This window comes from Crinia signifera, chromosome 2, assembly GCF_055691185.1.
Source record: "Crinia signifera chromosome 2, ASM5569118v1, whole genome shotgun sequence".
NCBI lineage: Eukaryota > Metazoa > Chordata > Amphibia > Anura > Myobatrachidae > Crinia > Crinia signifera.
In genome coordinates this window covers 116060096-116086168 of record NC_139218.1, presented here as the reverse complement: position 1 = coordinate 116086168, position 26073 = coordinate 116060096, and the positions used below count along the sequence as shown (strand labels likewise).

Here is a 26073-nt window from a genome sequence, read left to right as displayed (position 1 = left end):
TTTCCTCGCCTGTCTAGTTGCTGTCGATGCCAGATTTTTTCTTTCTTTTATATTACCTTATTTTATTATTAAAATGGATCATAATTCATGTTGTCTTATGTATGGACCCATATTTTACATTATTGGGTCTTTGTTATGTTATGTATTCACTGTATGGCTCCAAGCTTTTCAATATGATCCAACTAATAAATACATTTGAAAATAAAACTTAAGGTTTAAAATCACATAATAATTCCTTACATAAAGACAATTAATCTTTCTATTATTCTTGATGGAGTTTCATTTTCTTTATACAAAAAAAAAAATGGTCTCCCAAACACCTCTACCCTCAGGATGTAACAGACTTCTTTTGTGCTGGAAACGCAAAAAAATGGAAATATGGCGGAATACCACATAAAATAAACAGCATTTATCAAAATATTATACTCACTTATGAAAGAATAAAATGGCATTGATCAACATCTGTGATACAATTTCTCCCAAGAACATTAATCCTCCAGATTAGTGTTGAGTAATGGATGGAGATAGTGGGCAGCACGGACCTCCAGTTCCAGACACTGTAAATTCCGCGGCTCAGCAAGTAAACCCTCACTTCTCTTGAGAGGTGATGTCCAATAATGTTTTTTGCTTAAATGTGTTTTCGGACCAACAGTACGTCTTTCCTCAGAAGCATAAGAGCTCCTTCTCCGTGGACAGCTCTATTTATTTTTTTATTTCTTAACAGTTTCTTATATACTGTAGCGCACACATATTCCAGAGCGCTTTACAGAGAATATTTGAACATCAGTCCCTGCCCGAGTGGAGCTTACCACATGTACACGCACACACAGACATTCTAGGGTTAATTTTGTTGGATGCCAATTAGCCTACCAGTATATTTTTGGATTGTGGGAGGAAACCGGAGTACCCGGAGGAAACCCACGCAAGTACAGCGGATAATATACAAACTCCACACAGTTAGGGCCATGGTGGGAATTGAACCCATGACCTCAGTGCTGTGAGGCAGTAATGCTAACCATTACACCATCCGTACTGCCTCTATATACCCCTTTACTACCGATCCGTGTTCCTTCTAGTGGATCTAGAACTTGAAGCAGAGCAAAAATAGAAAGCATTTTTATTTAGTTATTAAAGAAATGAGAGCACAGATTGCTTCATGGGCAGACCATTTTTTATGGTTAGCTTCCTTTTTTAACTTAATTTATCACCTATATTGTTTGTTCAGCTTTCCAAAAATTAAATTGAGGGAGGGAAATGAGTTCTTTGTGTTCAATTAAGGTCCATACACATTGGGCGACTTTGAGCTGCTTTCAGCTTGAAAGCCGCCCAGTGTGTATGGGGCAGCGGTGAGCACTGATGCACGCTCCCGCATCATCGTTGGCCCAGCCACTCATTTGCTGGTATTACCAGCAGATGAGCGAGGGGGTGAATGGCTTTCCATAGCGTCCTGCTATGGAAAGCCATCCACCCCTGGGAAAATCTCTAAAATAGGCAAATAACTTTTTCAGCCCAGCAATTTTATCACTTTTCAAGGCTTAGTGCATCTTGCTCAGAGAGATAGGGGGGGTAGGAGAAAGTTGAGACAGGTATCAATGTATCTGTATGTCCTGCAGTAGCTAGTGGGTCCAGTGGTCAGTGCCAGCAGTAGCGGATTCCGTGGTCAGCGCCGGCAGCAGCAGGTCCACTCAAGGTAGTGACAGCAGCAACGAGATCCATTGTCAGCTCCTCCTCTCTTCTGTTGCTTAAGCCTAGATCATAACATTGTGCCCTGGCAGCAGTATCAACAGAGGAGGAGTTTATAGACCAGCTGTATAAATTACTCTGTTTAAAAAAATATGGCATTTTTAGCGTATACAGTGTTTCGAGGATCTCTCACAGCCATGCCGGCACTCAAAGGGTTAAATACTGCATGTAATAACAGTGTTTTTCTACCTCAAGGAAACAGAACTTTCTAACAAAAATAGTGAATTATTAAAACTTAGGATTCAACTTCAGCAAGAAAAAGAAGAAAAGGTAAAATATTATTACATGTCATACATGGCAGCATTAGCATTTAGTTTTTTTTAGATAAAAAAAACTAGAACCAGACAGGCTCAATTTATCAAACTGTGCCATTCAAGATGTTGTATTGTCCCATCCAATGGGTGCCTGTTGGGCAGGTGTCCGCCAGAGGATGCCTGCGACAGCTGTCACTGGGGAGATAGGGGAAGAAAAATGACAGCCTCCCTGTGTGGTCTGGACTGTTCCAGTTCTTACACCATCCCCATACCATACAGGAAGGCTGTTGTCTCTCCCCATCACACCCCCAGATGGGACACTACAAGCTCCGGAATGGCACAGTTTGATGAATGGAGTCTGTCTAGTCCGATGTTCCAAGGTCTGCTCCGATTCCAATTTTTACCCATTCCCTAAAAATATATACACAATATTGTAAACCTTGCTCTAAAGAGCCAATTATTGGTTTCAGTGTATAAAATTATGAAATAGGCATGTTTGTGTGTGTGTGTGTGTGTGTGTGTGTGTGTGTGTGTGTATGTATGTATGTATTAGTGGACAGGAATCACAGCTGACATGCTATCTTTCAGCAACGTTTCAGTGATTTAATTCATAGTCATCAGGCTTCATACAACAAGTGCAATACAAGTACATACCTTAAATAGCAGACATCATCCCACTGTGAACACTGCGACTTCCGGACGCGGGACCACGCACCCGGCCGGGACGCACCAAAATGACGTCATCTCTAACTTCCTGTAGTCAGGGAGACGGAGACGCCATCAGCATAACAACATAGCGTGATCAAAAAACAATATGCACCGGACAAATACAATAAATACACCATAAGAAAGATAAAGGCGAATCCTGACAGGTAACTAACATCAGTTAGCTTAACTTTACTACATATATATCTAGATCTATAAACAAGAAATAGATAATTCATGCTATACACATATTGCATGATCATAAACTTTACAAAGAGCCCGTAATCTTATGAAAACACATATATATTATTAAATAAAATATAAATGCATATTGGCGAGAAATAGCAGTAATGGAGGACAGTTAAAAACAACTCAAGGCTAATTGGTCGTTTAATCCATTAGGTGAGATGGTATTCAACCTTACAATCCACTGACATTCTCTTTTCAACAACAGGTTTCCCCTATCTCCACCTCGCTTAGGGGGGGGGGGATATAATTGATCTTACGATTTCTAATGAACGTCAAACTGTGTTTAAATTCAAAAAAATGACGGGCGACCCGCCGTCTTGCAAGGCTGATTTTATGGCTGACCTGTGGGCTGCCATACGCTCCCGGAACGTCCACTCCATCTTTCCCACGTATGACAGCCCACAGGGGCAGACAATCTGGTATACAAGAAAACGCATTTTGCATGTTAAATGGAACCTTATTTCATATTCTTTTCCAGAATGAGGATGGGGAAATGTTTTCCCTTTTAATAAAAAGCCACAGGTGGTACATCCACATCCGTAACATCTATTATTCGCCTGCAAAAAATACTTGGTTTTTACAGTGTTTACATCAGACATGTCTGTTTTCACAAGATAGTCACGCAAGTTTTTGCTCCTCTTATAACACGGGAGTAATCTTGTGGTACCCAATCCCAGTGCCTCATCAGTTGTTAATAGTGGCCAGTGTTTTTTCACTATTTTGTTAATTTTCTTGCTCTCAGGATTAAACACTGTTGGCCATGGTAACAATTTCTCCTGGCTCTGATCTACAACTCTTTTCATTAACGTGAAACCTCTAGTTAATTTTAACACCTTTTCTTTTGCTGCATCTAAGAGGGCTGGTGGATATCCCCTCTCGATGAATTGCATCAATCTGATCAATAGCCTTAGCTGTTTGGTTATTAATTCTATAAATCCTTAAGAATTGGGAATAAGGCAATCCTGCTCTTAAAGGTGCAGAATGAAAGCTGCTAAATAATAGCAAATTGTTGCGGTCTGTTGTTTTGGTGTATAACATGGTATCCAATGATTCATTATTTCTTATTATTTTTACATCTAGAAATGAGATTTCGCTTTTACTCATATTGTATGTAAATTTTATAGGACATTGACTCGCATTATGCTTTTCAATTAATGCCACAAATGCCTCCTGGGTACCCGTCCAAAACATTAGGACGTCATCAATAAAGCGGGTGTAGAAAAAAATATTTGCTGCACTCACAAGATCGTCAAAAAACACCATCTGCTCTATAAAGAACATATAAATGTTAGCATACGATGGGGCCACTGGGGACCCCATCGCACACCCACTTGTTTGCAAGTAGTACCCGCTGGCATGTGTGAAATAATTCCTACTTAACACCATTTCCAATAACTGTAGGATCAAAGGTACATTAGGACCTGTAAATGAAGGATTGTCAGATAAGAATTTTTTAACAGCCTGCACACCCTCACCATGCGGTATTGAGGTGTACAGGCTGCTAACATCAATGGTTATTGATAGTTTTCATTCTAGCACCCGCTATCTTTGAAAACCCATGCAGTTCCTCTTCCCTGCCTGGGATGTCGCTGTCTGCTGTGGTGTTTCTAGCACAGGTCTGGTTTGCATATCAGTGCTGATATAAAGACCACACTGTGCTAGAAGCATGGGTTTTCAAAGATAGCAGGTGCTAGAATGAAATATATCTATATATATATATGAGCACAAAGGTATAGGTAAACCTGCGCTAGTGTATAGCCAACCACCAGCTGTAACCAATCAGACAGTCCACTGATTGTAGAAAACACTAAGTCCGTGGTGAGACTGCAGCAACCTCCAAGAAGCACTCCGGACTCCAGGAGTGAAAGGGGTAATCTGTTCAAAAACAAGAAGAGGTGCGCCTCATAGTGTAAAACCGTATTTATTTTAAAACACAGACAAGTGCAGGTACACAGATCAATAAAGACTCGTACCAGGCGGATAACCGCTGTGGGCTGGTTACCACAAGGTTTGACATAAAACTCCCAGGCAATAACTCCTACCACCTTCCAAGGCGCCGCTGGATCTCGAACAGACTGCCGGCTAGCCACCAAGACAAGCAGCGTATCAGCGTGTAGGCGAACGTGGATGGAGCAGGAGAAGCCGGGTGCAAGGAAAGCTGTCGTCACTAGCCCTGCCCTAATGCATTTCGTATCCAAACTTCGTCAGAGGGCGTCCTCTGACGAAGTTTGGATACGAAATGCATTAGGGCAGGGCTAGTGACGACAGCTTTCCTTGCACCCGGCTTCTCCTGCTCCATCCACGTTCGCCTACACGCTGATACGCTGCTTGTCTTGGTGGCTAGCCGGCAGTCTGTTCGAGATCCAGCGGCGCCTTGGAAGGTGGTAGGAGTTATTGCCTGGGAGTTTTATGTCAAACCTTGTGGTAACCAGCCCACAGCGGTTATCCGCCTGGTACGAGTCTTTATTGATCTGTGTACCTGCACTTGTCTGTGTTTTAAAATAAATACGGTTTTACACTATGAGGCGCACCTCTTCTTGTTTTTGAACATATATATATGTGTGTATATATATATATATATATATATATATATATATATATATACCATCCAATTCAGCCGTCACTCACAGGTCCTTAATAGTTACTAGCCCCGTTGTACAAGGAAATGACAACAGCACAATATCCAAGAAAATAATGGCACTCCAGAAGCATGCAAGAACATTTTCAAAGTGCAATTGTATTGATATACATGTCAAGCTTTAGGGGTATAACCCCTTTTTTAGAATACATTCCTACAGCTTTAGGAATGTATTCATTTATAAAAATATTCCAAAATACAAAATAATCCGTTATCCACAATTCTTCTGGTACCCATTATTTTGGATAAGGATACTCAACCTGTACTTCAAATACTGCACAGTGAAAAGGAAAAAGTATTGATGTTTCCAATAGCAACCAGTCTCGTTTTCTGTCATATTCTAGAGTACTAGAAACACTATAGCTAGATTAATGTGATAGCTATGTGTATTGTAGCCATTTTGAGCGATAGTGTTAGGACCTGCAGAAAAGTGGGGTCCCATGAAGGGGGCTGCAGCCTTAAATGCATTGATCAATTCATGAACAAAATCTCCACTATTTATTAATATCAGTTAATTTAGTGTGTGCAGAGCCCCTACAATGTCTGTTTAAACAATCTGGTCACAAGCCATAGGGCACCCCAAAACTAGGAAAGGTGAGTGCCGATATATAGATATATATCTATATATATATATAGATATATATAGATATATATATATAGATATAAAATTCTTAAGGTAATTTGACTTGGATCATGTGCCATTAAATGTCTCATAGGATCAAGTTTCACAAACATTTTAACTATATCTTTCCTTTCATTTTCATCCATCTATCTTCTTTCTAGGATAACATTGTAAAGGAGAAAATGTATTTAAAAAGAAATATGAAGCACAAGGTAAACAACATTTGTAGAACTTCTGAAGTGTTTAGTCAAAAGTTTCAGTACATATATCATAGAAGCATATAATTGTATTTCCTAGGAAGTTCAAACTATTTTCATAGACACTCCAAAGCAGACTACCAAAGTAGGAGATATAAAGAATTCATCACCTTACACCAAAAAAGCACAGCTGACAGACTCACCCTACTGTTTGGAAGCAAGCAGGAAGTCTAATAAAAATAATACACCTTCATGGACCTTGTCTAGAAACAGCAAGTACACAGTTCCACAGGTAAAAATAAAATTCTGCTCTTCTGTCTCACTGCCTAAGAACTTGTTTAGGGTTTTTTTATGTTCTATATTGTATTTCAGTACCCATCTCCAAACCATCCTGCTTTTGGCATGACAATTACACTTTTTCTGCACTGTCCCACTTGTAGCTCCCATGGGAAGCAAGTCTCCTGTGGTGGGGAAAGCGCAGAGCACCAGAGATTGGCCCTTATTCTGGTTGGTGCGGATATTCCCGCATTCTTACGGAGCGGTCCGCACGCCACGGTGTTCTGCCGCGTGCGGCCATCGTCCGTAGAAACGCCCACGGGTCCTCCGCATTCGGACGGACTCACTCTTTAAGAACAGGGCGTGTTTACTGACGACATACAAACCATGCGTGTGCGGGAGAAACACTCCGATTCTGCACGGTATTACAGAGTATTACAGAGTATGCTCGGGAATACCGCATCCGAACGGGAGCCAAGCGGTGCTACCGCACGTAAGCGGAGTATTTACGCCAAACAACCCACTATTATGTATCTTCTGCAATACATCACATGACCCACTTATTCAATTACCTATCCTCATAAAAAACTTCTTATTTGGAATTGGAATCAATTAGATGCCAATATATCCTTACAAGCATGCCTAACACATGCATTGCACACATTAACCCTTACAGCAATTGAAGTGCAATGGTTTCAATTAAAGCACTGACAAGCGTCCTATTAGTGAGTAATGAGTAAAGGAGTCGATTCTATTGGGTTCAGGTGTTAATGCTTGTAGTCATTAGGCGTACGTTCGCCTACCGCATGAACGAGTGGTGTCCGCAAAGCAATAGTACACTTGTGGACACCGCACATTTCTTCCCTTTTTGATCGCGTGCATTCGGAGTGCTATCCGAATGTACGCCCCCCAACATAAGTGTACTCCCCCGTGTCCGCCCATGTTTCCGCCCCGTTTTGCCCACTTTGAAACTACGCCCATGTGTCATTCCGCATGACGCCCATAATACGCCCATATTTCCCGACTGATTGCGGGGAACAGTTTTGTACGGGATTTGGCCGAACTGGTACGGAGTCAAGGCGTGGCACATGCGCGTTGCGTTCTCCACGCATGCGCAGACGCCGAAAAGACGCGATCCGAAAGTATGCGGTAAAGTCCGCGTCAATCAGAATAAGGGCCATTGTCGGAGGGCAGCCCAGTGTCTTGAAAAGTGTTGGACATGCCATCAAAATTGGGGAAAATACTTTTTTTTTTTTTGGAAAGCCAGTGTCCAACAGAGTAAATTAAACAACACCAGAAATATGTATCTTAACCCTTTCCATTTTGTGATCTTGTCTTAAGTGCTCCTTGCCCCAAACCCTCAATTCAGCTCTGGGAATCTAGATGTGTGTGTTATAGAAGTTACATCACTGACACAGCCAGAGGGGTCAGAGTTCAGACCGACTTTCATTATAATTCAGATTGATTCAATTTTTCTGTCTGCAGTAAATTTTATTATTTTACTTTATATGTCCTTAAACTGTGTTTCTATTTCACTCAAATGTGCATCTACATAAGACACAAATTAAACATTTGGATGCAACAAAACTGCTTTAGGAGACTACACTGAAGCATTTAACACAGGTAAGCAACAAGATGTACTGGCAATGAGGCTGAGCACCTGATTTCTTTTAAGAGAGAGGACTGAACCATTAGCACAGTAACTCAGGAGACTTGGTCTGATCTGGTCTCCAATATGGCACCCCCCTGTACAGAGGACACCTGCTGAAACCAGAGTCAGCCGCATCCTGCAGAAGCCACCAGCACTAACCAGAAACCAGCAAGATGGCGGACGCCGCTGCACCTAAGACCCAGCCTGTCACCTCCTCCTGAGAAACTGTCTCATCAGCCATCCTGCAATGCCTGCCACCATGTGCACCCCGCCGGATGCTCCTTGCTCTGGAGGTAAGCCTCCTATAGGTGACAGGCGCCTGGTTCTGGATCATTTTGTCCCTGCGCGTTCGCACGGGGGATCAATGTTTTACTACTGTGTATGCGCATTTCTACACATGGGCATACGCTGGGTGCAAGCGGGCACACTGCGAACTTCGCAGTGTTGTGTGTGGATCAGAATAAGGTCCATGGAGTATAGGGATACTCCAGTGCTTAATGAAAAAGGGCAATAGAAGAAACCCTGCTCTGATGTAGTGTGTACATAGTTACATAGTAGTTAAGGCTGAATAAAGACTTGCGTCCATCATGTTTAACCTTCGTTATTAAAGTGCATTTGCTTCATCCCTTATATAACTGAAATCTGATTTAATTACATACAGATTTTCTCTTTCCTCCACTAGGTGACACTAGAGAGTTACAGTGGGGAATAGAAGGCGACCACAGGGAGCTTGGGCACTTTAGAATAAATTAATAGTGACTAACTCCTCCCCTTCTACTTCCTCTCCTAGGCAGTTTTAGCATGTGCCCTGCGGGAGCTGGGTGCGTTCAAGGCTCACTCCTGAGCTTTATAGTTTTTTTTTAATATAATGATGCTACAATCAGCAAAGAGGACAGGCAGGTAGCTCCCTGTCCCTACCTGCCTGCGACGCGGGCGCTGTCGGCAGGTCTGGTCGCAGCTGCATGCAGCTCGCCTCCGGTACCTGGCTGCAGGATCCACTGATCCTGAGGTCCCGTCGCCGCTGCTTGCAGCGCGCCTCGAGGACCACTTAGCATGCCGCACCCGACAGCTACGGCAGGGGTAAGTATAAAACTGATTCTAGCTAGCGGGGGATTCAGTGTAAAAAGCCGCGGCAGCGCACTTTTAAACACGGCGCCATTCCTGAGGAGCGAGAGCGCGGCATGCTGGGTACTTCCGCTTCCTCCTTCTTTGTAGGAGCGGCGGCCATTGAAGCAGCAGCGTGATCCGCGGCTCCCTCGAAGCGTCTGTGAAGTGCCGGTGACCCTGGTTCAGTGAGTCACAGCGGGACATAGGAGGTCAGGGCAGCTTGGACTGTGTCCAAAAAGGTCCCTTAGCCGGCGCAAGTTATATTTATATACAGTGCGCGTAGCGGCCTCGTGGCAGACTCTGCCTCTTTCCTATACCTCCTCTCCTGTCCGGTATTCCATCTTTCTCTCCTTTCTGTGTAAGATTGCGGAGTGTATGATGGCTGGTAAAAAGATTGCGTGCAAACAGTGCAGCAATAAGTTCGCGCCACACACGGAGGGCGCCATTTTATGTCCCTCATGTACTGCATCCCCAGCCCCCACCCCAACTACATCGGGGCAGGAACCTCCTGTATGGGCTTCACAATTGTCTACAGTAATTTCTCAGCTAGCTTCTGAGTTATCTTCTGCCAGACAAGATAGGGATGCAGCCAGGGATCAGCAGGCAGAATTAACCTCTGCTGTGGAGAGTTTGTCTAGAGCATTGCATGCAGACACCTCTTCACCCCCTCCCCCTAGACTGGCTTCTGCTAGTAGGATGTTTCCTCAGGTCCCTCTGTTAGATGATACAGATGATGACATGCCAGCTCTAGAGGAGGGTGAATTTCATGACCCTGATGCTCAGCCTGATGCTGAGCCTGATGCACCGCTTATGCAGGACACTGATGTCCCTTCTCAGGGTTTAGAGGACTTAATACAAGCAGTCTGGTTAACCCTCAATGTAGCAGAGGAGGTGAGACCGGCTGCGCGTCCCTCAGTGTTTGCTAAAAGGCAAAAACAGTCTGCATATTTCCCAGCCTCAGAGGAGCTGGATGAACACTTGCAAAAAGCCTGGTTACACCCAGACAAAAAGTTTCAAGTTTCTCAGAGATTTTTTACTGCCTATCCTTTTCCTAAGGATGCTAGAAAGTCATGTGAGACGCCACCTGCTGTTGATTCTTCGGTATCACGTTTGTCTAAAAAGACAGTGTTACCCATCCCAGGTGCCTCTACCCTAAAAGATGTGTCTGATAGGCGGTTAGAGAGTGCTCTGAAGAATGTTTATACAGCCGCTGGTCTTTTACAACGTCCGGCACAGGTGGGTTGCTGGGTCAATAGGGCCATGGAGGTATGGGCATCCCAGGTGGCCTCCTCTCTAGACCCAGGGGCAAGTGATATGTTGCTCTTAGTGGAACACATACGCGAGGCTGCAGGTTACTTGGTTGAAGCCTCTTCAGACGTTTGTATGCTTGCGGCCCGTATTTCTGCTCTCTCAGTTTCTGCTCGCCGTACTCTTTGGTTGAGACAGTGGAATGCAGATGCCGACTCCAAAAAGGCGGTGGAGGCATTACCCTTTGCTGGGGAGGCCCTCTTTGGTCCAGAGCTGGACAAAATGATTTCGCAGGCTACAGGGGGTAAGTCTCAGTTCCTGCCCACTGCAGCCCCTCCCCCACGTAGGTCATTTCCTACTACTGGAGGGCAGTCCTTTCGGTCCTTTCGGCCCACCCCCAGATTCAGGGGTAGGTCTAGGGGAGCGGCTACTAGCTCCAGAGGCTTCCGAGGAAGAGGCAGAGGATCAGCCACTGCTCCAATACTTGATGCAAAGGTTACCTCAAAGCCCTCAGCATGACTCCCCCAGCTCCTGTCCAGATCACAGGGTGGGAGGCTGGCTTCTCTTTTACCATCAGGTATGGGCCGGTTCATGCAAGGATGCATGGGTAAAAGACCTGGTAGCAGTAGGCTACAAGATAGATTTCTTGTTGCCTCCTCCTCAAAGGTTTTTTCCCACAGGTTTGCCAGCTTCTCAGGAAAAAGGCAGGGCCTTACAGGCCGCCATCCAAAAGCTCAGGGATCAAGGGGTGGTTATCCCGGTCCTGGAACCAGAAAGGGCAAGGGGTTTCTATTCCAGCCTTTTTCTGGTTCCCAAGCCGGACGGCTCAGTGAGACCCATCTTGAACCTGAAGCAGCTCAACCCCTTCTTGCGGTTCACTCGCTTCAAGATGGAGTCTCTCCAGTCTGTCATTGCAGGCCTGGAACCAGGGGAGTTTCTTGTATCCATCGATATCAAAGATGCATACCTGCATATCCCAATCTGGCCTCCTCACCAGGCATTCTTGCGGTTTGCTGTCCAGAATTATCACCTACAGTTCCGAGCCCTCCCATTCGGCCTCTCCTCTGCGCCTCGGGTATTTACCAAAGTGATGGCTGTCATGATGGAAATACTCAGGGCTCAGGGAGTTACCATTGTCCCTTATTTGGACGACCTTCTGCTGAAGGCTCCGTCCAAGGAGGCTCTGCTGCACAACATCCAACTGACACGTCGGACCCTGGAGTCCCATGGCTGGATGCTCAACATACAGAAGTCACAGCTGACCCCATCGCAGAGGATCCTGTTCCTAGGGATGATTCTGGACACTGTCCAGAGAAGGGTGTTCCTCCCCATGGACAAGATCTTGTCCCTGCAGGAAGCGGTTCGACTGGTGCTGCAGCATCGAACAGTCACAGTTCTCCTTTGCACAAAGCTGCTGGGAAGGATGGTGGCCACGTTCGAGGCGGTGCAGTACGGGCGGTTTCGATCTCGCCCCTTCCATCTGTGTCTGCTCCGCCAGTGGACAGGCTCACACCTGTTTCTACAGCAGAGGATCTCTCTCTCACATCAGGCTCGAGCGTCACTGGCGTGGTGGCTCAACTCCAGCAACCTGCAGGAGGGGAGGAGGTTCGCCATTCACAATTGGACGCTCCTCACCACGGACGCCAGCCTCAGGGGCTGGGGAGCGGTCACGCTGGGCCTCCACTTCCAAGGACTGTGGACCCCGGAGGAAGCACAGATGTCCATCAATGTGCTGGAACTGCGAGCAGTGTATTACGCCATGCTCCGGGCAGAAGTGGTTCTCCGGAACAGGGACATCAGGGTGCAGTCCGACAATGCCACGGCGGTGGCTTACATCAACAAGCAGGGAGGCACCCGCAGCCGTGCAGCGATGAGAGAGGTAAAGAGGATTCTGTGCTGGGTGCAGGAGCACGCAGGGGCCGTGTCCGCCATTTTCATTCCAGGCGTGGAAAATTGGGAGGCGGACTACCTCAGCCGGCGGGACGTACACCACGGGGAGTGGTGTCTGAACCCTCTGGTCTTCCAGACCCTGACCCGTCGGTGGGGTTGTCCGCAGATAGACATGATGGCCTCCAGACACAACCATCAGTTGCCCCAGTACTGCGCTCGGACAAGAGATCCACAGGCGGTGGCTGTGGACGCTCTCACGGCACCCTGGACGGATCAGTTCCTTTACATCTTTCCTCCAGTGCCTCTCATCCCTCGGGTTCTGCAGAGAATCCGACGGGAGTCGGTGACGGTGCTGTTCATTGCCCCGGACTGGCCTCGCCAGTCGTGGTACACGGTACTAACAGGCCTGTTAGTAGACGAGCCATGGCCTCTGTCTCTCTGCGAAGACCTGCTAACGCAAGGTCCGTTCGCCTGTCCCAACTTACAGCAGCTTCATTTGACGGCATGGCTGTTGAGAGGTCTATCTTGAGGAAGGCAGGGATCCCGCAGGCGGTGATTCCAACCATGATAGGAGCCAGAAAGCAGGTTACCTCGGTGCATTACCACCGCATCTGGAGGGCCTATGTGGCCTGGTGCGAATCCAGGAGGGTTTCTCCGGTGAACTTCAAACTGGCCAGATTACTGCTATTCTTACAAAATGGTTTGGCCTCAGGACTCCGGCTGGGGTCCTTGAAGGTTCAAGTATCCGCCCTCTCCATTTTTTTCCAGAAGAAGCTGGCTCTTCTTCCTCAGGTACAGACTTTCTTCCAGGGGGTGTTGCGGCTGCAACCTCCCTTCAGACCTCCTACTGCTCCATGGGACCTGGACGTGGTACTGGCTTTTCTCCAGTCCTCTGTATTTGAGCCCATGGAGGAGGTGGAACTAAAATACGTCACCTGGAAGACTGTCATACTATTGGCCTTGGCTTCAGCTAGAAGGGTGTCGGAGCTCAGTGCTCTTTCTTGTAAGGCACCCTTCTTACGTTTCCATGAGGATAGAGCGGAGCTGCGCACCTCTAGTGTTTTTCTCCCAAAGGTGGTCTCGGCTTTCCACATTAACCAACCTATTGTGGTGCCGGCCTTTCGGGAGGACTCACAGGAGTCTAGGGCGCTGGACGTGGTCCGGGCCTTGCGAATTTACGTGGCCAGAACAGAGTCTGTACGTAAGTCGGATGCCTTATTTGTCCTCTATGACTCCTTGCGTCTTGGTTGGCCAGCCTCCAAGCAGGCCCTGGCCAGGTGGATCAGATTGACAATTCGTCAAGCTTATGTGGCCTCCTCTAGGGTGCCACCTTCTTCAATCTCCGCCCATTCTACAAGGTCGGTGGGTACCTCCTGGGCGGCTGCCCGTGGAGTTTCTATACAGGATCTATGTAGAGCGGCTACGTGGTCTGGTCAGAGGACCTTTGTCCGCTTTAACAAGTTTGACACTTTTGCGGCGGCCGCTTCGCGGTTTGGCCGTTCTGTGTTAAGGGGTTCTCAGCGTCATCCCACCCGTGTTGGGAGCTCTGGGACGTCCCCACTGTAACTCTCCAGTGTCACCTAGTGGAGGAAAGAGAAAAGGGGATTTTGTACTTACCGTTAAATCCTTTTCTCAGACTCCATAGGTGACACTGGACGCCCACCCGACGCTGTCTCTCCGGTTTACTGTTTGGTTTTCAGGTTGGTCAATTACCTGAGGTTAAAGAGACTACTGTACTCAGTCTGAGTTCTAAGTTTTACTAGTTTTATGGATGAGTTCATTCTGTTATGAATGCTATTCTTCAAACTATATGTTCACTCTATGTGAGTGTGTGTGTGACTTGTTATGTTATGTTTGACCTCCTCTCGGAAGTGGGTTGTTTTTCCTTTCTTCCAGCTCCCTCCGGGCACATACTTAACTGCCTAGGAGAGGAAGTAGAAGGGGAGGAGTTAGTCACTTAATTTATTCTAAAGTGCCCAAGCTCCCTGTGGTCGCCTTCTATTCCCCACTGTAACTCTCCAGTGTCACCTATGGAGTCTGAGAAAAGGATTTAACGGTAAGTACAAAATCCCCTTTTAATTGTTATTTGTACCCCTGGATGTTTTTGCCCAAAAGATGATTGTCCAACCTTATTTAAAATAATTTATTGTCTCTGCAGACACCACTTTTCCAGGAAGAGAGTTCCACAATTTTACTGACCTTAAATTTTGTTTTCTTTTAAGGGTACGAAATCCTATTTCCTCTAGTCTAAACTCATGCCAACGTGTCTGACAGTTCATTATATAGGCTCCTTATATATTTAAACATGTTAAGCATTTCTCCCCTTAAACGTCTCTTTTCTAGCGTAAACAATCCCAAATTGTCCAATCTGTCTTCATAATTCAATTTCTTCAACCCTTTTATTAGCTTTGTTGTTCTTCTTCGAACTTTTTCCAGATCCATGATGTCTTTATTTAGTGAGGGGACCAGAATTGTACTCCATATTCTATGTGCGGTCTGAACAATGCTTAATAAAGCAGCATAATTACCTTTGTGTCCCTAGACACCATGGGGGAAATTTACTAAAGGAAATTTGTAAAAAAAATAGGTGTATTTGTATCCAGAAATACACTCATTTTTGACATTTACTATCCCGAAAATACGGCAATTCATATTCGTATTGATAGCACATCAATATGAATACGAATTGCCGTATTTTCAGGATAGTAAATGTCAAAAATGAGTGTATTTCTGGATACAAATACACCTATTTTTTTTACAAATTTCCTTTAGTAAATTTCTCCCCATACCTCTTTTTATACAGGCTAGTATCCTCTTAGCCTTTTTAGTAGATACGTGACACTGAGCACTACACTCCAGTTTGTTGTCTATTTGAACTCCTAGATCCTTTTCCAATTCTGATTTACCCAGTGCCACTCCATTTAGGTTATAATTAGCACACTGGTTATGTCTCCTGAGATGTATAACCTTGTATTTATCCACACTGAACCTCATTTTCCACTCATCAAGTTTATTTAGATTGCTCTGAAGCTTCGATACATCCATGTCTGTTCTTATCATCCTGCTCAGTTTTGTGTCATCAGCAAAGATTGAGAAATTACTGAGTATACCCAACCCAATATCATAAATGAATATGTTAAATAAAAGTGGGCCTAGCACTGAACCCTGTGGCACTCCACTTACTACAGGTATAATATTTGAAACAACACCATTTACAACCACTCTCTGGGGTAGATTTATTAAGCTTGGTGAAGTGAAAAACTGTTTTTTTTATCGGCTCCTACCTGTGAAGCTACAGGCTTGGTTTGAAAAATGACAGGTAGGAACTGATTGACCGGTGATAAAAACCAGACACTTTTCACTTCACTGAGCTTAATAAATCTACCCATCTGTTCTCTATCCCGCAGCCAGTTTCCTACCCATCTACAAATTTTTACCCCAAGGCTCAGTTCCTCTAATTTTTGTATTAGCCTCTTATGTGATACAGTGTCAAAAGCCTTGGCATAATCCAGGAAGACCACATCTACAGCATTTCCACTGTCTAGATTGTTGCTAACTTCCTCACAGAAGCTTATTAGATTTTTTGGAACAAGAGGTTTTTTTTTTACAAACCCATGTTTGTTAATACTGATTATACTGTGCAATTCCAAATGTTTTGGAAACCATCCCTTAATATTCCCTCAAATAGTTTACCCACTGTTGATGTGAAGCTCACAGGTCTATAATTTGCTGGGTCATTCCTTTTTCCTTTTTTGAATAATGGTACTGCTATTCTGCAGTCTTTCGGCACCTTACCGGTTGAAAATGATTTCACGAAAATGTAATACAGAGGGTTTTCTTTGTCCTCCATTAATTGCATTAGATCCCTAGGATGAATTCCGCCTGGAACTGGGCATTTAACAGGAAAATATAGTGTGATATTTTCACAGTATAAATGACCGAGGAACTGCTTCCCTGAATTTGGTGTCAAAACAATACAGAAATTAAGTTTTTCTGCTGGGCCATTAAATGAATATATATATTTTGAAATGTAGTACAGATGGGGCAGGTCCCATCTTGGCAGGGGATGGCGATGGTGACGCCAGCCGCCATCCCCCGCCAGCGCCATCTGCATAACGAGAAGGGGACACGCGCGCACGAGAGGCGCGCGTGTCCCCTTCCGGCGGTAACCCGGGGTCCCCGCCGCCTGCCCCCACTAACCCTGTCCGTCTCCCTGAGGCGGAGACGGACAGGGTTCCCGTCACCCCGCCGACGGAGATTGAGGTGCACGTGAGACGCACGCGCGTCTCAGTCAGATGGTGAGGCAGGCCGCTGGCGGATCGCCAGCGCTGACGTTCTGGCGATTTGCCAGCAAGGAAGAGGCCTGCCCCATGTGTATAATATATTTAAAAATTTGAGGGTTTACAATCCAATGTACAGTACATTAGTTCTGCTCACCTAGATTAAGTAAAGTTTATTACAGTACATTGGCGTTAAAAATATATCTTCTTACACCAGGGCCGGCGCCACCACTAGGCAAATCTAGGCATTTGCCTAGGGCGCCGGCCACTGGAGGGTGGCATTTTGACCCCCCCCGTGCCGCCCCGGGTACCTGTCCTGCGGCGCTGTGTATTTAAAGCTGGCGGCGGAGGCAGCGGGGGTCCCTGCAGTCCATTAGAAATAACGAGCGCTATCCGCGTGCTGCCAGTGTTTTCACAACAGAAGCGCTTCCGCATAGCCCGACGGATAGCGCTTGTTATTTCTAATGGACTGCAGGGACCCCCGCTGCCTCCGCCGCCAGCTTTAAATACACAGCGCCGCAGGACAGGTACCCCCCTCCCCCGGACAGCCTGCAGGACAGGTACCCCCCCCCTCCCCCGGCACCGGGGCGCCCCGACCCCGACTCGCCTGGGGCGCTCCGGTGCCTTGCACCGGCCCTGTCTTACACTAATTGGTACAAGGTCCTATCAAACTCTCCAATATAAGATAATAAAATACATGATGAATAGGGCCAGATGGGATACATCCATTGATGCTAAAAGAGCTTAAAGGGGTGCTGGTAGTGCCATTAACAGAATTCTTCAACCAGCCACTTGCTATAGGTGTAATTCCAGACAACTGAAAAAGATGGAACATACTCCCAACAAGGAAGCGGCAAGTACTGTAACTACTGACCAGTCAGCCTTGCATACTGTATGTTATAGGGCAGCGGTTCTTAAACTGTGGGTCCTGACCCCAAAGTGGGTCCTGACAGTCTCAGCATGGGGTCGTGGCTCCATGTTGCTGACCATCAGGCTGATAAATTTTCTAATCTGTCAGTGATTCAAGGCGTCTGAAAAATCTGTTGAATTGTCGTTTATTTTAGACTCCTCACATGATTTTGTGCCTCCACAATGCTGCCATGTATGTGCTGTCTGCTGACTACACATGTGATGTGATGACCTTCTGCAGTAACTTGCCTGTCTGATGGGGTCCCAGAGCAAATTAGTTTGAGGAGCCCTGTTTTAAGGAAATTAATGGAAACTCTTAAAGAAAAGGGCCCTACACCCACTTTCTGAGTGATTTCAACAAATCTTTCAGAAAATGGGTGTATATCGCTGTATGTAGACTACACAGCGATTGAAAAGTGTGGCCCCACGGATCTCTATCTGCCCACGATTCAGAATAGGCAGGTTAGATAATTTCAGTGCAGTCGCTCAGAAGGTCCTGCACATCTCCCACATGTGTGGTGCCGGCAGATGAGCAGGGCCTTCTGAGCGATAAGCTGCCAGAGATGCCCCCCTGAATCCGGCTAAGATGCCACCATGAAGCCACCGGAGATTCCCCCTGAAATCACCGGAGAAGCCGCACTGATGCCACTGGACGCCACGCTGATGCCGCCCTCAAGTGAGTGGAAGCTGCGGGAGTGAGCGGATATGCCGCTGAAGACTCCGAACTTGCTAAGTATTTTTTTTTTTACACTATGCAACCAATATTCACTGCGGGTTTTTTTGGTTTTTTTGGGGGGGGGGGACACACGCAATATCACCAACATTCATATGGGGTTTTTTGGGGGGGGGGGGGGGGGGGCATTATGTCACCAACTTTTATATATTTGGGGGGACACACTATATCAACAGCTTTTATATGTTTAGGGGGGGACACTATCACCAATGTTTATTTATTTGGGGGGGACACTATTGGACCAATGTTTATTTGTCACACTGTGACATATGGCATATGACACTCCACCAGGCTTTAGTTCATCCCATCATTTCAATTTGAATATTTTTTTATTCCCTAAAGTTGCCTAAACACTTTCTGTGAGAGATTTTAAATCTCCCATGCTGAATCTCCTATTATGAATCTCTGGCACAAATCTCTGTGTGTTTGCCCATTATCTGAGAAATTCAGTTTAAGGGAAATCTCATGCTGAATCTCCCATTATGAATCTCTGGCACAAGTCTCTTCATGTGTATGGCCCTTAAAGGTGCCCACACACTAGAAAGATCTGCGATCCTAAGATGTGCGCATAAATCAGCTTTGAAATTTGAAACCTTCCTGGACAAAAGATGGTACTTGTTTCCTAGCACGGCCACAATCGCATTGATCTTGTGCCCTTAATAGTGGTATGCGATGGCCCCCGACGCGATGGACCCGATTTCCCATTGAAATGCATTGAAAAGTAAAAAAATCGCGTCGGTTGCGTCGCATGCGGCTAAATAAGCATTAAATGGTCCCGACGCGATGGCCCCGATTTCCCATAGGGAACAATGTTAAATGGCTCAATTTACCCAAATCAACAGTGAACAATGTTAAATGGTCCAGAAACCCCCAAAAACACCCCAGAACAGTGAAATGTCCCCCCAAAATTAGTTAACGTCACCCCACGATCAACGTGAACCCGAAGCGTGGCGAGCGCAGCAGTACGCGTCCTCCGACCTTTTCATACTCCCACTATCCACGTCGGCGTGGAGTTGAGAATAGAATAGTGTGGCGAGCGCAGCGAGCCACTGAGCCCGAAGCGTGGCGAGACCCGCGAGGGGACGCGGATACCTTCACAGGTAAACGCGTCCCCTCGCGGGCTTCACAGGTGTCCGCGTCGCCACGGACACCTGTGAAGCCCGCGAGGGGACGCGTATAACTGTGAAGGTATCCGCGTGCGCTCGCCACGCTTCGGGCTCGGTGGCTCGCTGCGCTCGCCACACTATTCTATTCTCAACTCCACGCCGACGTGGATAGTGGGGGTATGAAAAGGTCGGAGGACGCGTACCGCCGCCCCTCGCGGGCTCGCAGCGCTTGCCACGCTTCGGGTTCACGTTGATCGTGGGGTGGCGTTAACTAATTTTGGGGGGCCAGTTCACTGTTCTGGGGTGTTTTGGGGGGTTTCTGGACCATTTAACATTGTTCCCTGTTCATTTGGGTAAATTGAGGCATTTAACATTGTTCCCTATGGGAAATCGGGGGCATCGCGTCGGGACCATCGCATGCGATTTTTTAGCACGCATGCGATGCGACCGATCAGATTTTTTACCTACGATGCCCCCGATTAGAATCGGTGTGGCCGTGCTAGGAAACAAGTACCCAAAAGATTTCAGGCAAGCGCACATCTTTACCAAAGATTTATCTTTAGATCCGATGTGCGTTCCTATGGATCTTATGCTAAATCTTCTGATCTTTCATGCATCAGATGATTTAGCAAAAGATCCACGGGAGTGCGTATCTGATCGAGAGAGGTCGATTTCTGAAATCAGCTGATCGGCCAAACAATCGTTCTAGTGTGTGGGCACCTTAAAGTCAGGCTGTAGATATAAAGGCAAATAAAGGGGCCATAGATACAGTATAGCTTATCTAGACTTTAGTAAAGGTTTTGACACTGTCCCACATCGCAGGCTGTTAAACTTGAAAGCATGGGTATTTATAAAAAGATGGTTGAATGGATAAGATCTTTGTTGCTGGACAGAAAATAGAGTTTTAATAAGTTGAGTGCATTCAAAGGAGGGAAATGTTACCAGTGGAGTATTTCAGAGATATGTTCTTGGACCAGTGCTTTTTAATAATTTGGTACTTGTGTAATTTCACGGCGGATGCACCGATATATCAAATGCGATCCGAAGCGATTTTTGACCTGTTCATAACCCCACTATCCACTACGCATGGAGTTAATTTTATATAGTGTGGCGAGCGAGCCCGAAGCGTGGCGAGCATACGCGGATTACTGCGCTCGCCACACTAAATAAATTTAACTCCATGCGTAGTGGATAGTGGGGTTATGAACAGGTCAAAATCGCTTCGGATCGCATTGATATATCGGCCGATATCACATACGATATATTGGGCACCGTGAAACTACACAAGTACCAATAATTTTAATGGTGACATTGAAAATGGTATTCAAGGGAAAGTATGCCTTTTTGCAGAGCACACAAAGGCATGCAACAGGGTAGACAAACCAGGAGAGGTAAAACAAATGATTTATGAACTAGGGAGACTAGAGGAGTGATCAAGAGCAGGGGCATATTTTACCTAAGGGCTGCAGTAAAAAACTGCCATCACCAGTAAGCACCATCTGATAATCACATGCTGGAATGTGATTAGCAGATATGGGTTCTAATGGGATGCATTTGTGCCAGCTCTGTTGTGTTTCTAGAGCTGCAGCCGATGCAGTCTGTGGAGGCCACAGAGAAGAAGGAAGGGGAGTGTGGTTATGCAAGTCCCCACCTCCACCAGCCATAAGGCTCCTCTATGGGCTGTACAGGATTCAGCCGATAGATGTTAGTGCACATGCGTGTTACCACTGTCAGTGTTTTTTTGCCCCCCAACACTGACTGTGGCTTGTGCACATGCACATGAAGTTCATCATTGTGCGATGAGGGGTGTCACGAATGGTGTGCATTTTGAGCAGAGCAGCCGTCAGCCCCCCAAAGATTGCTTGTAGGAGCCACCACTGGTGAAGCGCGCCCCATCTTGGCAATGGATGCTTGCATGTCCGCTGGTGCTTACCATCCACCAAATACTAGCGGATGTTGATGGCAGAGAGCAGCCCGATCTGTAGAAGACACTATTTCAGATAATTTGAAGGCAGGTAGACATTGTAACAAAGCAATGAGGAAAGCAAACCAGATGCTTGCTTGTACTGGAAGAGGAATCAGTAGCAGAAAAAAAGAAGTAATAATGCCACTGTATAGGTCATTGGTACCGCCTCTTCTAGAATCCTGTATTCAATTCTAGAAACCATACTGTATATTTTAATTTAGGGATTCTTTCGATTGAAGGAAATATTTAATGAAGAATAACCAAGTTACTGATTATAAATGACAAACAGTTTATTATAATAACAAACAACAATCATACAAAAGTATTAATCAACTTTTGTCTATGTGATCATGGATTACTGATGCATCATCTTCTTCTTCTTGTTCCAAGGCCGAGGAGACCCATCATTTTTCATCAAATGTTTGGGTAATACTTACACAGCAGACACAATGCTCACTGCAGTTCTATGGTCCTATTCGAGTCTACTGTCATTGTCTCAGGCTTCCAATACATATATATACTAAAATGAGTGTTGGCTGCTGGATGTTAACCTGTAATCCTTTGTTTTCTTTTTGCTGTATTCTGGTTCCAACTGGTATTTGGACCTATGGTCAGTGCACTCATTCTATGATACTGTAGGTCACTGCTTATCTCACAAGTAAGGTCTGTGTACAGATATGCAATAACTACACAATGAGTCTAACAAAATAAATGGTCAGGAATTGATGTGATCTTACCTCCAAGGGGCCTAATCAAAGATTAAATCCTTATATGTTATGCTGAAAACAAATAATAAAATCCACTGCTTACATATTATTAGAAAAATATTAACACATAGAGGCTGTACAAATAAGGGTAACAACAATGTTGCATGGCATACACTACAAAACTTACCTGGAAAGACTAAAAAAATCTTAACATGTTTGGAGCAGAGAAGGGAAAGGATGGACATGATATAACATTTCTTATATCAAGGGTTTTGATAAGGTCCAGGAGGAAGACAGTTTTTAATGGAAGAAGTAATAGAACACAAGGACATGCACTGAAGGAGGTTCAGGGGAACTTGAAGAAAAATGACTTTACAGAAAGCATAGTAGACAAATAGAATAGCCTCCCTTCAGCGGTTGTAGACACCGAGTCAGTAGAGGAAGTTAAACATGCATGGGATAGACATAAAGATACAAATGAATAAGGGATTAAATAGGGTTTGAGATAACCATGTATTAAAAAAGGGCAGACTACATCTGCCAAGTGGTTCTTATCTGCCATCACATTCTATGTACTCCAGCACTTACAGTTACATAGGTATATTTACTAAAGGTAAATTTGGTACTTGCGTATTATCACGGCGCCCCCTAAACTATTTGCTTAGTGGGCTATTCTGCATAGGAAAATCTCAGCGTGGAGTTGATTTTATATAGTGTGGCGAGCGCAGCGAGCCACCAAGCACTAAGCGTGGCGAGGGGCCGCGAAATACATGTAAAGTAATCTGCGTCCCCTCGCTGGGCTCACTGCGCTCACCATGCTTCGGGCTCGGTGGCTCGCTGCGCTCGCCACACTATATAAAGTCAACTCCACGCCGATGTGGATAGTAGGGGTATGAAAAGGTCTGAGGATGCGTTCCGCCGCCCCATGCGGGGCTCGCTGCACTCGCCACGCTTCGGGGTGCCGTGGATAGTGGGGGGGGGGTGCCTAAAACCTCATTGTATGTCATTATTGTATACCTAATGGCATTGTACACCTAATGGCATTGTACAGGTGCGATGCAATGTGATGCAATATGATACCCCGGGGATAAGAGAGCAGTGAATAAATTTCATAGGAAAATCGCATCGCACGGCAGTTACAATGGCCCATGCGATGCAATGCGATTTTCCTACAGTGCCGTACGTAAGAAACTTGGGCGCCGTGGTAATACACAAGTACCGTACATTTTGATCAATTTTCATTCATTTCAAATTGATTTAGGAAAAAAAAAATATTAAATTGATGTTGTGTTAACAGGGCTAAAAAAATACATATTCCAACAGATTCGGGGGTATTTTATATTCATTGTTAACTTAGCCCTGGAAACACAACATCAATTTATCGTTTCATCTGCTCCATTATTCCCTGCAGCCCATGCTATGTGACTCTTTAGAATTTTTTTTTATCCTTTTATTGGATTTGTTGGATTCACCCATGTTGGATTAAACCCTTTTCTACATTCCACTGCTTGTTTGCTGATCTGTGGAAAAGATACCTTTATGGGAACGCGAGATAGAACCCTAAAGTAAGTTATGCTGATTTTGTACGCAGAAGTCACCATTTAAAGATACCATTATGTGCACACCTGAATAGAACTTATATGTAAGTTAACTTTCATCTGCCAATTGCGACTCCGCATGGCATATGTATGCATGCGTGAGTGTGGAGATCCAATAGATATTAAAGGGGACTTGTATCTATTCTGAAATAGCGTGATCTGCCATCCTTACCACAGCGCTGGTCACTTATACATTTTTTGTTTTTATCAATTTAGATCAGTTTGTATCTGTTTATTTATAGTAAATATACCCCTAAGTGTGTTTTATTCCTGGCAGCCTGAGGGTGCATGAACCAGAAAGACAGCATGGCATATTACTACAGAAGTCGACATGCACTTTAAATGGTCCCCTAAAATCTGTACTTTACCCCCAAATCGTGACAGATGGATTGTGTTCATGTTGTACCTCGTGTTTGCAATTTTGTATAAAAGATCATGCTAAATTTAAGATATAAATGAGGCCGCAAAAGTTTGTTAGGATTAAATTATAATATCACAAATGCATGCATAGTGATGTTTACAGAAGCAACATTGAAGTAGGAATGCACCTTGAAATGCAACCAATACTGTAGGTGCATTAGGCATTAACTGATTATTTGAAACTTTGACTAAATACTTTGCAATACAGATGGAGCCCTTTTCATTCATCCAGACCTTCTGTCTTGGTGCGTGATTCGATGAGAATGGGAAGCAGGTGAGACGCTCGCATGCCCCATTCACGGCAATGGAATGTGCAATTGTGTGAGATGCTCGCATGTCCCCGTCTTGGCGAATGGTGTGCCGAGATGGCAAGACACAACGTGCTGTCGGGGTGATTGAAAACTGTTCGATCTGTTCTATTTTTTCTTCTCATTAATATTTGTAGTGTAATTTTGATCAATTATTTTGTATATGGTGCATAAAATAAAGACCAAATGTACAGATCTGTAATCACCATGATCACCAGTTATTAGTATTTTTTTTTTTTTATGTCGTTTTTTAAATTTTGATTTTAATATGGGACATTTGCAATCATGTGTAAAGGTTTCTAAATACATTTTTACGAGCATTGTATCAAATTTATTTTCAGACCTATTCTGTAAAGACTCCATTACAACATGAAAACGTCACTATATATCCTCAAGACTCAACAAAGAAGAAAAGAAAAGTTGCCTTACAATTCGACTTCCATTCTGATAGTTCCGAACAAACAGACATTCTGGTAAAATATTAATTTAGAATATCCATTTTTAAACATTCCTTGGGTTATCTTTAACAAATTACATAATGATAAAACCGCATGTACTGTAGTATGTATATATTCATATCATTTTTTTTTATTCCTGCAGTGAATCCTAGTAATTACTAAAATATCTGAAAATATGCATTCAATATTACAATATAAATGTTTTTAGGTCTACAGTTACAGGGCGAGATGTACTAAGCCTTGAAAAGTGATAAAATGGAGAGTGATAAACAACCAGCCAATCAACTCCTACCTGTCATATTTCAAACACAGTCTTTTACATGGCAGGTAGGAGCTGCTTGGGTGGTGGTTTATCACTTTCCATTTTATCACTTTTCTAGCTTAGTACATCTGGCCCATAATATTGTATAATTTAAAAAAAAATTGGAAAAAAACACTGAAATATCTGTGAAGGGTTATCAACTCTTTTTACACCTGTCATATGCTTTGAACACATAATTGATGATTGTTAAGTTTTTCTACTGAACAAAAAAAATTTCAGTAGAGTAGAGAAAATGAATGAGATGTTCATAAGCGATGTTCCTAGATTCTGTATGTGAAATGGTGGCCTCCAAGTGTTGCTTAAGTTTTTATCTTGTAAGGATGAAAGAAGACAATTTCAATCAACCTGCAGGTTGTGAGCTTTTGACACGAATGTACCCAGTTATTTTCTCACATGCAATAGCATGGTTTAATTTTTAAAGTTCAGACTACATGACAAATTATTTATTATTATTATTATTATTCGGTTGTCATATGGGCAAGAGGGCGACTTATTTACAAGGCGTTTTCTTATTTTGCTATGCATTTCACAGAGATGTTTTAGGGAATTGATACAGAGCGAGAGTTATTTCACCAATAAATAAAATTATACAGATGTGTCCACGTACAGTACATAGCCTCCTTGAACGTTAATCAGCCCTTCTCGTTGCACTATGCAGTGGTGTGACTCTGTTGCGCCGAGTGTGT

At 44.6% G+C, this 26073-nt stretch overlaps 1 protein-coding gene across 8 annotated transcripts in view; it reads left to right on the top strand.

The window, feature by feature from the left end:
• SYCP1 (synaptonemal complex protein 1) overlaps window positions 1-26073 on the top strand; it is a 276938-nt gene that overhangs the window by 234706 nt on the left and 16159 nt on the right. For 6 of the 8 annotated variants that reach the window (XM_083172734.1, XM_083172733.1, XM_083172735.1 and 3 more), the window contains 4 exons: window positions 1939-2013; window positions 6373-6423; window positions 6509-6700; window positions 24949-25080. In XM_083172734.1, the coding sequence (XP_083028860.1) occupies window positions 1939-2013; window positions 6373-6423; window positions 6509-6700; window positions 24949-25080 (450 nt within the window). The remainder of the gene's footprint in view (window positions 1-1938; window positions 2014-6372; window positions 6424-6508; window positions 6701-24948; window positions 25081-26073) is intronic. The other 2 variants (XM_083172738.1, XM_083172737.1) reach the window with 1 other exon arrangement.